General features: G+C 44.6%; 1 protein-coding gene across 4 annotated transcripts in view; it reads left to right on the forward strand.

Moving 5' to 3' along the window:
* The window catches only part of CILK1 (ciliogenesis associated kinase 1), a 34,296-nt gene that overhangs the window by 2,738 nt on the left and 16,096 nt on the right, over positions 1-15,462 (forward strand). For all 4 annotated transcript variants that reach the window (XR_015722266.1, XR_006780545.2, XM_087857010.1 and 1 more), the window contains exons 2-4: positions 755-809; positions 5,587-5,708; positions 6,969-7,048. Coding sequence is in view for 2 of the 4 variants with exons in the window: in XM_087857010.1 (XP_087713136.1) it covers positions 755-809; positions 5,587-5,708; positions 6,969-7,048 (257 nt within the window). In the remaining 2 variants the exon portion in view is untranslated. The remainder of the gene's footprint in view (positions 1-754; positions 810-5,586; positions 5,709-6,968; positions 7,049-15,462) is intronic.

Raw genomic sequence — 15,462 nt, forward strand, 5'->3', positions numbered from 1 at the left:
TCATAAAATTATCACACATCATGAGATCTTACTCTTCTTTTGATGTGTTTTCCCCAACTATTTAAAAATACAGACGTCATTCTTAGCTCATGAGCTGCGCAGAAAGAGATGGTGGCGTAGAGTTGGCCCATGGGCCATAGTTTGCCAACCCCTGCACCAGAGGGTCTAAAACTGTGTTGTCCAGCAGGGTAGCAAGTAACCATAGGGCATTTAAATCTGAATTTTATTAAAAATTAAGTCCCTATGTTACGCTAGCCATATTCCAAGTACTCACTACCCGGATATGTGTAGTCTGGTGGCTACCATACTGGACAGTACAGAGCATCCCCATCTAGAAAGCTCTGTTGGAGAGCCCTGGTCTGGATCAAATAAGCCTGAGGGATTTGCCTCCAGGGCGAGGTTAGCCCATTAGCGATGGAGCAAGAGCACAGAAGAGATCTCCTTGCACTGCCCTGCACCACCTCTGCTGAGAGATTTTGTGATGTAGGATTGATCGCACTGCCAGATTTTAAAATGAATGTTTTGGGTAGTATAATATTTGGTAGAAATCGAAACCAGCTTTAAGCACTATTCATTAGATTCAGAATGAAAACCTTGTTTCGTTTTGTTTTGGGTTTGGGGTTTTTTGGGTTTTTTAGTTTTGGAGGGGTTTTGTTTTTCTACCCCCTCCCGAAGAAGGAAAACATTTTTAAACGAGAAGGTTTAACCCGTTACTGGGAATAAGCACGCTATTTGTTTCTTTGCTCTCTTTTAGAATGAAAAGAAAGTTTTATTCCTGGGAGGAATGCATGAATCTTCGGGAGGTTAAGGTATTTATTAATACACCAGGGAATAATTTATGTACGGTTGATTAAAATACCTTTGTACTTGCTTAGATTTATGGTTGATACAGTTAGTCATTCTGTTTGAATTGCTCCTCTGATGCCAACAAAAGGGGACAAATGACAACATTATTACAGGTAATAGCTCAAAGTAGAAGATTGCTCTGCTATTGTATTAGTGAACATAGGTCTTTAAATTTTGGTATAGTACTGTTAACTACACCACGGGTTTATTCTGATCTCACGCATTTCCCGTGAACGTCCTTTGCCTTTCCAAGTGTGATGAAATACATACATGAAATTTACCGTATTACGAATTTGTAAGTGCTCTCTTCAGTGGTATTAAGTACGTTCATATTGTACAGTCATCACCTCCAGCCACCTCCAGAACTCTCTTCATCTTGCGCACTTGAAACTCTGAACCTGTTAAACAACAACCCCCTGTGACCCCTCTGCCCCCAGCCCTCGGCAGCCACCATTCTACTTTTTGTCTCTACCAATCTGACTACTCCATGTACCTCAGATAAGTGGAGTCATACCCTATTTCTTTTTTGTGCCTGGCTTATTTCACTTGGCATCATGTCTTCAAGGTCCATGTCCTAGCCTGTGTCAGAGTTTCCTTCCTTTTTAAGGCGAAATCCTATTCGTTTGTAACTATATGCCACATTTTGTTGATCCATTCACCCGTTGACGGACACTCGGGTTGCTCTCACCTTTTGGCTGTTGTGAACCTTCCCATTTCTTTAAGCTCTTCCTTTCCACTGGCTCCTTCTCTTCAGTCTCGAAATAAGTATATGTACCCTCCTGGATCAGCTGAGCAGGGAGCCCAGTGAGGAACTTGGTCCCAGGACTCGATTATGACCTGAGCCGAAGGCAAACGCTTAACTGACTGAGCCACCCAGGCGCCCCTCCAGTTCGTTTTCTCAAGCATTTTCTTGCCTGTGGTGTTGGGTACTGTCCTCTCCCAGGGCTGTGTGACTCTGCTTTTGCCCCGCTGTCCTACCTCTTTCTTGCCTTACCAAGTGCTCTGTAGTTCACCCTTTAAATAGTGATGATTTCTCACTTTACATCCTTAGCGGATTTTCTCCTTTGCTCTGAATCTCCTTCCAAGTAATTTCACTTACTTCCTTCACTTCAGTGGTCTCATCAAATCTTTTATCCTTAGTAAGCATTAGACCAGGGGTTGATGAATGGTCACGTCCTGTTTAAATGTAATTTTGTTGAAAGAGTTGCCACTTGTTCACGTATTGCCTATGGCTGATTTCATGCTTTGCTGGCAAAGTTGAGTAGTTGGGGCAGGGACCGTATGACCTAGAAAGCCTAAAATATTTATCCTCTGTCCCTTTAAGAAAAGTTTGCTGACACCTGCCTCCCACATATCCAACTGCTTCGTGGAAATCATTGCCTGAATTTTCTAGAATGTCTGCCTCCCCCAGTGCTCCTGTTTTTTCCCTCTTCTGTTAATAATCATTTACCCATTCACCCAGAAACTGCAGCTCACTGCAGGTGGCCTGTGTGACCTCACTTCCGCCACATCTTATCCACCCCGTGTGCTGCCCCCAGAACGATCTCGGCGACATTTAGCTGTTCGCACACTATCTACCATTTCTTGAGACACTACTATGAGCCAGGCAGCACGTGCACTGTCTTATTTCATCCTTACAACTACCCCACGAGGAAACTGTTAGGACCTTGGGTTTGCTGCTAAGAACAGCCAAGACCCAGAGACTCAGTCACTTGCTTGAGGTAAATACAACTCTAAGCCGCAAAGCTTGGTTTCAGACCCGTGTTTGTCCGGCTTCAATGGCATATACACCTGGCATCCAACCAGCGTCTTCCCTGCCCACTTCCCCCATCAGAGTCTTCTGGATGCACTTCCTTCAGAACCAAACTGGGGCAGTTCTCATCCCTCATCCACGCCATTCCACTCCCACACCCATACCTAGGAAGGGCTTCTCTCCTGGCACAGCCTTTCCCTCCCACTGACTTCGTCTAAATGCTATTCTTCCTTCATGTCACATTGTGGATGATACACTCATTGACCATTCGGAGTTTGCTGATTACTCCTTCTTGAAACATATCTAATGTTCCTTGTCTCTGTCATTCTCTTGACCCTAATAAAATCTCCCTCATTCTGTTCTGTGGATTTTGTATTCATGCCGTCTCTTCTTAATTAGGTTGTTTGCCTCTTACAGGCAAGGACTGTGTCTCGTGCCCCCGAGTACCATTGAGGAGCAATACGTTGTAGTTTTGTTTAATTGTTTTTTTTTTAAATATTTTATTTATTTCACAGAGAGAGAGACAGCGAGAGAGGGAACACAGGCAGGGGGAGTAGGAGAGGAAGAAGCAGGCTCCCAGTGGAGGAGCCCGATGCGGGGCTCGATCCCAGAACTCTGGGATCACGCCATGAGCCGAAGGCAGAGGCTTAACAACTGAGCCACCTAGGCGCCCCCTGTTTAATTGTTAAGAACCTTCATCCAAATGGGGATAAACAGTCTCCATTCGGACTGCTAACCTGGGCTTCATTTGCTATTTGTGCTTCTTGGCTCTAAGTGTCCTGCCTCTTCTTCTCCTTATAAACCTTACTTGTGCCTAAATAAGATGCCTTCTCTCTGTAAAATGAGTCACATGAAATCTCCCACACAAAATTCATCCCTTTTATATTGAACTGATACAGACTTTACTTGTCCATGCGGCTCACTCAGAAGCAAGAACTACGAGCCCTTACACTGGAACCAGTAATTCACGCTCAAAACATATGTCGGGCCAAGCGTGGAAGGTACTCTGCTCCTTGCCTAGAATCCTCCTCTTGAAAAGGTTAAAAAAACCTACTTCGTTTTCCTCTGACTGAATTTGCCGCGTTCATTCTGCAGCTCGTCCATTGGACATCTCAGCCATTGCTATGATGCATTTTAAGCGAATAGAAAGGATGGCTGCAGGGGTGAATACACGAGTTAAGCAATGTTTGTGTTGGTTACTCATGGAGAACCTGGAATCCAACCTCACTAAAACAAGTAATCGGCCTAGCTGGGTCATTCTAGAAGGATCCAGCTTTGGGCTGACTATTTCCTGCCAGAGAGGCTCCTTGGCAGGAGTTTATCTTTCAGGAAGGAGGCTCCAGAAGAGCTTTATTTTGTTCTCATTCACCGGCCGTATTTCCTCTCTCTTCCCGGCCGCTTGAAGTGACTGGATCATAGTATAGCCCTCCCAGGCTCTGATTCCGTGGGTGCAGTATTACTGGGCGTCCTTCTAGATTCAGATATTCGTGTTCACCTTTTTGTCTTCAGTCACTGTGCTTATTTTATAAAAGGAGTGTACTTTTTAAGGAAATTCAAAGATAAGGAGGGCTTTACAATATATTATTATGGACTCACTTCTCTGTGAGGAAAAGGCTTTTGGAATTAAAGGGCTCATCCCACTGGCCAGTGGCCCTTTGAGGCTCCCTTGAAGGAGACTGTTAATGAAATTCTGACCATCTGGTGAGCAAAGCCACAGTTTCTCCGGCTGTCGTACGTGAACAGGATCTCTGCTCACGAATACAAAAGTGTGCTCGCTCATCATCAACAGAACTAGTGATGCAAACAGAAAAAAGTTTACACGTGGCCGTGCGCACGTGGATGTGGCAGGAACAGGAAAACTGCACGCGTGCAATGATAAAGAATCAGGTCACGCCCCACTTTCTGAGCCCCCCTCTTGTTTCTCATCACCCGCCTGACTTTTTTGCCTTTGCTGTTCTTAGAAGCAGAGCTCTTGTCTCCCGTCTCACTGTGGGGGGTGCAGGGGGGCTTTGCAAGGAGATTTCTCCTCTTCCTCCTTTCTCCTTTAAAACTCAGGTCGGGGGGCGCCTGGGTGGCACAGCGGTTGAGCGTCTGCCTTCGGCTCAGGGCGTGATCCCGGCGTTGTGGGATCGAGCCCCACATCAGGCTCCTCCGCTATGAGCCTGCTTCTTCCTCTCCCACTCCCCCTGCTTGTGTTCCCTCTCTCGCTGGCTGTCTCTATCTCTGTCGAATAAATAAATAAAATCTTTAAAAAAGAAATAAAAAATAAAAAATAAAACTCAGGTCGGTGGCAGGACGGGCTAAATGGGTGATGGGAATTAAAGAGGGCCCTTGTTGGGATGAGCACTGGGTGTCGTATGTGAGTGACGACTCACTGAATACCACTCCTGAAACCCAATACGACACCATATGTTAACTAACTTGAATTTAAATAAAATATCAAAAAATAAATAAAACTCCCATCGTAAGGACTGCTGTGTGCATGGACTCATGGACGCACATGAGTCAGACGGAAGTTGAGAGCCTCGGGCTATCAGCCTCTGTCTACGTGAACAATTTCCTGTTCAAAGGGTCTACAGACTGTTGGCTGGTCATCTCGGCCCAGAGCAGCTGCCTTCTCTAATACTGGAACAATCAAAGCTTTAGCTTCCCATTGGTTCTCTTCTGGCCATTTTCATGGCATGAATTCCATCATCTGGAGGGAGTGCACCTAAAATAGCCCTGGCCCATTGCCTGGTGCAGCCGCAGCCAGAAATACGCACAGTGGTCAAGTGCTTACTTGCTAGTCAGCTAATCGAAATAGTTTTTCTACATAAAGTGATTATTGACTTCAGAGAAATACCATTTATTGTCAATAAGCTAGGAATTGTGGCATTTCCACGGTTCTAGAATGAGGTGTTTCTTCCGAAGTATATGTGCGATTGCTTTTCTTTGCCAACAACAGATTTTCTCTCATTTTTTTTCTGTTTCTCCCCCTCACCTTTCAGTCTTTAAAGAAGCTCAACCATGCCAATGTAGTAAAATTAAAAGAAGTTATCAGAGAAAATGATCATCTTTATTTTATCTTCGAGTACATGAAGGAAAATCTTTACCAACTCATTAAAGAAAGGTACAGTTTGGTCATCATGATCTTAGAAATAAATATCACAAAGTAGATGTGTTTTCTTTTTTTTTTTTTTTTTGAAGATTTTATTTATTTATTCGACAGAGATAGAGACAGCCAGCGAGAGAGGGAACACAGCAGGGGGAGTGGGAGAGGAAGAAGCAGGCTCATAGCGGAGGAGCCTGATGTGGGGCTCGATCCCATAACGCCGGGATCACGCCCTGAGCTGAAGGCAGACGCTTAACCGCTGTGCCACCCAGGCGCCCCAGTAGATGTGTTTTCTTTTTGCTTTTGTCTGTTACAGTTAACACTGCTTAGGCTTCCCTGTTGAAAGCTGCCCAGTAGGTGAAGGGCCCAGCCCACGTTCTTACTCGAGAGGCCTCGTGATGGCTTCATAGACGCTGCTTTCAATGCAGCCGTTTTCATGTTTCAACGGGTTGTTCACCCAGAGAAGCTCAGAGATTGAACAGATACTCCGCAGCTCTCCATTCCCACAAGGACGGATGGGCAAAGCGATCACAGGTCAGGGAGTAACAGCCTCATGTATTCTGAGACCTCCACTGAGAACTTGCAGGTTTACTGCACCTCCTTTCTTGTACAGTGCTCAGGGGCTTGTGTGCTGGGAAGAGGAAACTAATAACAAACTTACCTGCTATGGTAATTGCGAACTTTGAAAGGGAACCACATGGAACTTCTCGAGCATATTTTCTCAGTGGCGAGGAAGCGCCATTCCCAGCTTCTCTCTGGGTGAATTCTGCCAACAAACACGGTCATCATTGTCACTAACAACAGTGAAGCTATGTGGTTTGCCCAACCAGGGGGGAATACGGCACTATCCCCTACTATCCGCTACATTTCATAAGGACTTCATCTGGAAGACCTCAGATTTTCCCCATTAAAAAATGTTTTTCCCATTCACATTTTTTAGAAGTTTTATTGTATATTATGGAGAGAGAAGATTTTTATACGATCAGAGGGATTGGGGGGGCAGTTACTATAAAATTTGTAATCTTTTCTTCTTTGTAACATAACTGAACATACCAATTACCAATATGCCAATACTCCAGTGTTTACAGGGTAGCTGTCTTGTATGGACAAATGGTTGCTTTTCTTTGGTCTTTATTATCAAAGGATCTGGTCACATTAGTGTGTGAGCAAATGTTTTCTTAAAATCTTACTGTATAACCAAAAGAACAGGAACATAGAGTATTTGTTCGCATATGTAAATCTAGATTTATAACTTTTTTCCTCCTCTCTCCCATCCAGAAATAAGTTGTTTCCTGAATCTGCTATAAGGAATATCATGTACCAGATATTACAAGGACTTGCATTTATTCACAAACACGGTAGGTGATTTGGAGTCTTCTACTTTTTAACAGCAGTGACATGTTGTCGTCAGGCAGAAGGTACAGGGGAAGCATCAGGGTCTTTTGTGACTACCTCCCAGAAGAGGTTGACGGGTTGAGAGGCTGACAGTGAGGTTTGGGATGTGTTCTCTTTTGTAACTTGACTTCTGAATTTTTCTCATTATTTATCATGTCTGCGTGTTCTTCTTCTTCAGGCTTTAACATTAAGCTCGTTGGTTATAGATCTAAAAGTTATTCCTGCCCGTTAGCTGGTGTATTAAGACACCTAAGATTAGAATTCAGAGACATTTCACGTATTGTGTGTAATCTCCTACTACTGCTTCACCGTGGCTTCTCATTTTCCTGATGTATTATATTTCAGCTCAAAAGTGTTCTAAAATGGCCTAACAAAATTTATTCAACACAGGAAAATAAAATCACTTAAAAATTAGCAAAGAAAGGAAAAGGTGAAGGTAGAACAAGGTATGGATTTAGCTAGAGGGGAAGTTAACCTGCAAAATGCACGTCTGCAAGTCCTATTTAGGTAAAAGAAATAGGCTACAGATTTGATTCTGAGCTTTCTTTCTTTTTTTTTTTAATAATAGTTTTTTATTATGTTATGTTAGTCACCATACAGTACATCCTTAGTTTTTGATGTAGTGTTCCATGATTCATTGTTTGCGTATAACACCCAGCGCTCCATGCAACACGTGCCCTCCTTACTACCCATCACCAGTCTATCCCGTTCCCCCACCCCCTCCCCTCTGAAGCCCTCAGTTTGTTTCCCAGAGTCCATAGTCTCTCGTGGTTCATTCCCCCTTCTGTTTACTCCCCCTTCATTCTTCCCTTGCTTCTCCTACCAGTCTTCCTGCTAGTTCTTATGTGAGCTTGCTTTCTGACAATGCAAAATGTGAAACATGACCAGTTGTATCCAACATAGTTCCCCCACCCCCAGTAAAAACAGTCCAGTTGCCCAAGAGAACTAGAACTATTCTTGGAACTAAGACCAAAGAGGCTTCTCTCGTGGATCCTTACTAGATTTATCAGTGACTTCATGATAAACAGTGATAGTTTGCATAGGGCAGTTTCCTGTCATAAGCCTCGTTCTAGGCCAGTTCTATCACCTGATCAGAGAAAACAGTCCTGCTGGGGCCCAGTGTGATTCACTGTAGTGATGGTCTGTGTCGTCCAAGGAGAGATTTAGAATATCTACAGGAATGGATGGCCATATACCCTTTGGGAAATCCTCCAATACTGTTGTCCTTAGCTGAGCTTTTGAAAGGTGTTGAGTAACAATGACTCTGAAACTGTATTTTCCAGCAAACACCTGGGGCGCTACTAAGTCTCTGCTACTAACTAGACGTAGACCCCCCCTTCTTGTGGACCTAGAGCCCTGGGATGGGTGTGTTCACCAGTGGAGCCAGGAGTCACTTTAACTTTGAAGACAGATGGGCCAAGCAATGGATCTTACACAGGCAGAAAGCCATTCACCCCCAGCCTAAAGATGTTGTTGCTATTGCAAATATTGCACCAACAGATGAGTTCCATTACCGAATAAGGAACCCGGGCGGAAGCCCTTTGATAATACGGTCAGTGCAGATTTGACACAAATTGGCAGTGAGTAGAAAAGATACCGTGCCTCAGCCAGTGGCCCGGTTCATCTGGGATCCTTCCCAGCCCGCTCTTTAACTTCTAAGAGGCCCCTCGGTTAGAGGCTGTCTGTGCAAATCCATGTCAGCCTCAGGCACATGCTGAGTCATCAGTGAGTAATATGCAAGACTGAGTCCACTTGTGAACCAATTCCTACAGGAAGTTTTTAGTAAAAACTCAGCCCGATTCTGCTGGCTTCAATAGAGCCTTCAGTCACCGGGATGGAATTCACAAGGGATGGAATTTGCAAAACATGAAAAACTGGTATGGTGTCTGAGGCACAAATAGGGGGAGAAGGGTAACTTACTGGATTTAAGAGCCCAGCAAAAGAAAGTGATGAGAAATCAAAGAGATTCTCAGAAGAGAAAGGTCGGCCAGAATGTTTTCACACAGGGACGGTCACATAATGTCGCCATTACTCGGGCTGTTTGCTCAGTCCTGGAAACTGAGTAGTGGACCTCAAAGAAAATGAACATTCATTGGCTTTCTCTTCTTTTCCTTTGGTTGCTTTTTGTGAGACTCGGGTATCTGTTGCCAGAAAGGACTTGTAGTCTTTTTTGCCTGGGTCTCTACCTAACCCCATCGAATGAACTCACACACTCACACGTGTGCCTCATGCCTATGCATACGCATACGTGTCTACACGTACACAAGCCCACATATCTGCGTGTACACTGCTCCCCACACACACCCACACCCACAAATGCACGTCTGTGGGCACACACACATGCGTATTTGTATCCAGTAATGTAGCATCCAGAGACTGTTGTGACACCACAGCTCTTGGAAACTCCGCACCGTCAGTTTCCCTCACACCCCTTGGACACTCAGATCGTGTATGAAGACGGTGCAAGGGAAGGCTCAGGTCATGGACTAAGTCAGAGCACCTCTGTTTTCGCAACCCCAGGGCCATTGCTATTACCAAAGATTCTTGCAGATGCTTTCCCCCAGCTGTTAAGTACCCAGGTCTAGTTTGAGCTTCATAACATTTCCTCTGTCACCGGACTGATTTCCTTGCCACCTTCTCAGTTAGCAAGGACAGATGGTATCTGTTCCTTCCAAAGAAAAAGAAACTGATGTTCGGAGAGGCTGAAAGACCTGCCAAAGGCCCCACTGCAACAAAGTAGTAGGGGGGAGGTTAGCTCGGGGATTGGTGCCCATTTGCCATGCTTTACTAGAAAAACCTGTCTTTTCTCAAAGAGAACCAGAGAATCAGAGGTGAACAAACTAGTGATGATAATTGTCGGGGGAAGGATATTAATTTTACAGGTCCCTTCTCATTTTCATTGATAAATGATTTTCGGAAACGTTATAATGGTTGGTTTTGTACGGTATTGACTTGCCTTTGTTTCAGTGCACGTGTAACTCCGTACTATCCCTTTCCTCCGGTAATGGAAAAAAAAAATCATCTGAAGCGCTTCTCAGATGTGTCTTGTTAGCTTGTTCTCACTGCGAGAAGGTGCATTCTGCCCCCAGGGAGTGGCCTCCTTGGAGAGCGGAGAGCCGCGCTGCAGGCAGTTGCTATAGCCGTAGTTCGTGTCACCGAGTGCTCTCCCCCCGTAGGGAATGAAAACGTGACTGCACTTGGTGCTGACTGAGCAATGCCAGAGCGTATGTACTTTGCTGGAATTAAATAATTAATGCAAACCAGGTTTCATCCTTGACCTGCCCTTGGAAATGTCCAGCTCACACTTACTCACTGTTACCCAATCAGAAATGCCTTAGGTGGCTTGGAGGACAGTGTTTTGCCCCGAGAAGTGGTTCTCTGCTTCTGTGTTTCACCACTGTCTCGCAGTGCATGACCTTGAGTCATACCTTGGCCCTTCTGTGTGTGGCTGTCCTGTTGGTCTTCTTGATCATAAAAACACTGTAGGTTTAAATTCAGTAATATCTGTGAAACTAACAACTTCCACAGCAGGAAGGAGTGCTCCGTAAATTCCTCGCGTTTCAGTATTCCAGTTATTTCCATATATTCATATCAGCTTCATCATCACCAGAATGTGGCAGAGGGGAGAAAGCCTTCTTTGTGGCATGATGTTTTCCTTGCCCAAGGGTTGTTAATGAAAAGTAAGCACCACACAGTTTCTGCCAGGATGAAAGAGAAAATCCTTCTGTTATTTGACTGGCATGGGGTACCCTGAAATTAAAAGGAAGGTCTGTTCCTGTCTTCTGGAAGCCAAACAGTTCTGAACAGGAAGATTCTTATCTTAAGAGCACTTTGCTGTTGCGTGATGTCTGAATGACCCATCTGTTCAGGTTTCCATTGTGAATCAGAAGCCCAGAGGAAGAAGTGGGCTTATTGTTACAAGCTGCTGTGCACACATCAGCAGAACACGTACCTAGCTAAGAATTGGATCAGAGCTCAGTGCCACCTCCTCACAGCTGAAGCACATGGCTAGCTTCATAAGCCTTAATGCTTCCGTGCAAAAAATGGAGCTGTGTCTGCCTGCCCCCCATTGGGAGGATAAACAAGAGGATTCATACTACTACTAAGGACAAGGTCTCGCAAGGTGCCAGAATGCCAAGCAAGGCTTTAAAACCTTTAGAAAATTAACACATTGAATCCTGCAAAACGAGCCCTGAAGGTTTTCTTCCCAGTTTCCAGATTAGGAAAATGAGGCACAGAGAGGTTAAGTGATTTTCCAAACAATGAACAGAATTGAGATTTGAAATTGGGCAACCTGATCGGTCTGCACACTTAACCACTATGCTGCATTGCCTCTTATATGGAAATTATAACGTTTTGTTAAAATAGAGATGAAAAATAAATGTCCATGACATGAAGGTGTTATAGTTTTAATTACCAAAGAATAGAACTCATAGGTATAAGACTAATAGTTAATTTAGTAATGAAAAGAACAGAGGGCTCGGTATTCTACAGACATATTCATGAATGCTTCCTAGTTATAAAGGCTTATACTCAAATACGGTATAACAACATATGTCACCTGACAAATACAGTTTTCATTAGACATTTGTAAGGTTTGTTTGCAATTAAGTTTTTTCCTAGCCATTGTTCCTCTGATTGTTTTGGGCCTGAAGTATGATCTACAGAACGTGAAGCTGCTTAAACAGATACATGGGGGACCAGAATCTTCATTCTCCTCATTTTATGAGTGCACCTGTTCTGGTGGGATTAAAGAGGAGCTGGCAGTGAGGGAAAGGATAGAGCTTGACCAGTGCAAGGAGGTGGTCTGTGCTCACAGGAGCATGACCTATGGTGGAAGCAAGGTGCAAGGTCTGAAATGTAAGAGTGATACTTGTATCACAGGACTAGTCAGTGCGATGGGATGAGCTGAGCAAGGATAAGGTGCAAGTTCGTTGAGGTGGTTGTTGTAGATGGTGGCAGAGGGAGCTCGCCATGGGGCTTGGGTGCTGGAGGACAAATGACTCACGATAAGGGAAAGGCTCCATGAGTTTGGAAATAATCATTTAGCCCAAGTAGAGGAGAAAGAGGGAGTCTAAGAGGAGAAATAGCGTCAGTGTGTACTTGAGAGGATTAGAACCACAAATGAAGATTTAACTATATGGATTGAGAGGGACAGAGTAGAGCCCAACAATGGCTCTAGCACATTTCTGGTAGGATTATGAGTAATTAACCACACCCCCCAACCATCACCAACCAATGACTCACTTTTCCCATCTGTTCAGTCAAAAAATGATGTTTGCCATTTCTTTTTTTCACTGGTGTGTTTTTAATGCTCTGAGTTTTGGGAAGACAGGCCATGGTCCCACAGTTCATAGCTTTTCAGGGCCACAGGAGTTTTCCTGCATGCACTCATGAAAGATCGCTCTCTGGTAACTGCTTCTGTCTGCACAGTCTTAAGCCAATTCCAAGATGGGAGCGTACAATCAGGCCTTCTGGGAGCTGGAGGGTGCTCTGAAGAACACAGGGTCCAAACATGATGACTCAGCTCTACAGAGTCTCAGAAGCCACCCACTCTGGTGCGCACTGATCATCTTTATTTAATTCATCTGATACTAAGCCTTCCAAAGTTGTCCACATCAGAAAATTCCTTTATTTTAAAGGCCATCCTTGACTACTACTGAATTACCATTTGAATTTGCTGACAGCCTCAAGTTTGGGTCTTACTATGATTTAGGTTTAATTTATTAGTAATTTGGTTAGGATACTTAAGGAAGTGGTGTGAAGAGGGCCATAGGGTATATATTGGTGTGGTAGCGGGACAAGGAATGAAGCAGTGGAATATAGACATATATATTTTTTTCTTTCCATACACATTTCCATGCAAACGAGATACATAGGCGTGTGCACACACGTATTCGTAGGATGTACCAATAGCAAACTCTCTGTCCCTCTCTGGTCTAACCCAGGTAGGACTTCTTTGATCTTCTCAAGGCCTTGGATTATGGGAAACAGAAGCAGCCTTTGGTGGGAAGGAAGTACCTCCTCTTCTCACTTGTGGCCCTCTTTGAATATATATGATCCCCTCTGTACCTTCAGCCCCTTCTTTTTTTTTAAATTTTTTTAAATTTATTTATTTATTTTAAAGAGAGAGCATGAGTGGGAGGGGCAGAGGGAGAAGGAGAGAGAGAGTCTTAAGCAGACTCCACATTGAGCACGGAGCCCAACACAGGGCTCAGTCTCATGACCCTGAGATCATGACCTGAGCTGAAACCAAGAGTCCAGTGCTTGACCAACTGCGCCACGCAGGCGCCCCCCCTTCAGCCCCTTCTGTGTGCTCTGTAATTATATGTATTTTGTGCATCTTAGCCAGCCATTCACCTGCAGACCCATCATTATGCCATGATACTATCCATTTGGAGTGTGACCTAATACCAAGCTCTGGCGATGAACAGAGGGGAGTGTCTTCTCTTTAAAGCACGGTTGCTTTCCGTGACATGACATCCAGTGCATGTTCGGGTCTAACCACATCGCAATCACCCATCCCTTCCTCTAGAGCAGAGAGGGTTGGGGGGATTTAGTCCTGCTGGAACTTCCCCTTGCTGAGGACTTCCTGCTCTGAGCCTTCAGTGTCTCCCCCACTGCTTCAGGGTCACTGCTCTTCTCACTTCTCAGTTGCTGTCTTGAGAGCCTTCCTGCCTCCTGGTCTTCTCTCTGTTGCCCGTGCCTACTTGGCCAAAGTAAATTTATCACTATTGAGCTCTTTCATGTTCCCTACAAACCTATTCAAGACCTCTGTTTGGTCAATAAGACTATATTATGAGACCATCATGCCTCTACCATGGTGCTAGGCATTTAGAAAAAGTAGAATTGTGGCTTCTACCCTTAAAGTGCTCCATCCGATCAGAGAGAGATGGTCAATATACGTGAAAATGACAGAGTTCTGCTCAAGTTCAGAGGGGACGGCCTATCATGTCTCCCAGGGCAAGAATTGTGTTCATTTGGGTTGCCTCTGAATCCACAGAGCCTTGCCCGGTGCCTGGCCTGGAGTGGGCCCTCAGGGAACATTTATTGGTAGGGTGAATGAGGGAGGAAGGCTAGCATAATTAAAATGGCTTCCTGGAGGATGGGAAACTCCATGTAGGTCTTGAAGGATGACAAAGATTGGGATTGACATAGATAAAACGAACAAGGGTGCAACATTGCTAATGGGAATAGATCACAATGAACCTGAAGAAAATAAGGAATTTTACCTGATCGAAACATACTTTTTATACATCCTGGTGATAAATATTAGAAAATAAATCTATCTCTTTAGGTAGACTGAAAGGAGTTCAAGCTAATTAAATAACTTTAAAGGAGCCATGGAAGGCCGTGTGCGTGTGTGACAGTGACAAGGGAAAGACAGTGTTTAAATTATCGGGAAGTGTGGAAATCCAGAGAAGCTGATCGAGGAAGGCCTGCCAGCAAGTGGCAGTGCAGGGATAGGCAAGGAGAGCAAAGATTTGGGAGGCATGAGTGAAAAGGAGCAGCAAGGGTCAAATAGGAGATATTTGGGTGAGAAATAGAACACAATTCCATGACTGTTTGGGAAGGACCCGATATAACTGCACGAAACTGGGATATTTTATCAAAGGTTGGGAAGGAAAAAGGATTTGGGAGAGGAGAAAAGCGGTTTGGGACAGGTTGATGGGGAGAGACAGTGATATCCATCTGCTACCCCACTGGAGACGCGAGTCCAGAGAAGGGTGGGAGAGGTGTCAGCGATGCAGATCGGAGCGTCTTCAGCATGGAGGTTGTCAAGGAGTAGTGTAGCTCTTCCGTGGTGGCTATTCATTCCCCCCATCATGTGCTAGTTGGGATGCAATAGTCACAATAATCCACATTGACAGCACATAACAAATACCACCATCCAGCGGCATTCACAGAGTCGTGTGTCCAGTTCTGGTGTCCCCTGAGCTTGAGAGTCACGCAGAATGATGTGTCTCTCAGTGATGCTCTCTACAAGTGGAAGGTTTTAGGTTTTCAGAGGCATTTATCACTGATCGGGGGTGCCTGAGCACACGTGGAAAGTTTGCGTGTTGAATGTCCTTCACGCACCCCCAGAGCTCTGCTCTAGCTGAGACAGGCTTCCCGTTCGGTGAGTTGTCTTTGCCTTCCCCAGCGTGTGCTGCAGATATGCCTCTGCGTCTTCATTAGGCAAAGTAATAAGCATTGAACATATAAAATCTTTGTTGCAACACACCAGAATCTCAGATACGAGTAGGTCGTATTCTTAAATCCCTTGTTCCTTAAACAAAAATTGTAATTGTGTTTTCCTTGTGATACAAACTCTCAGAACTCGTGAGGACTTTTGTCTTCTGAAATGGTTTTAATCTCAAATTTTTTCTAGCTGACT

This window comes from Ursus americanus, chromosome 29, assembly GCF_024610735.1.
Source record: "Ursus americanus isolate L20-20 chromosome 29, mUrsAme1.1.p, whole genome shotgun sequence".
In the NCBI taxonomy this organism is placed as follows: domain Eukaryota; kingdom Metazoa; phylum Chordata; class Mammalia; order Carnivora; family Ursidae; genus Ursus; species Ursus americanus.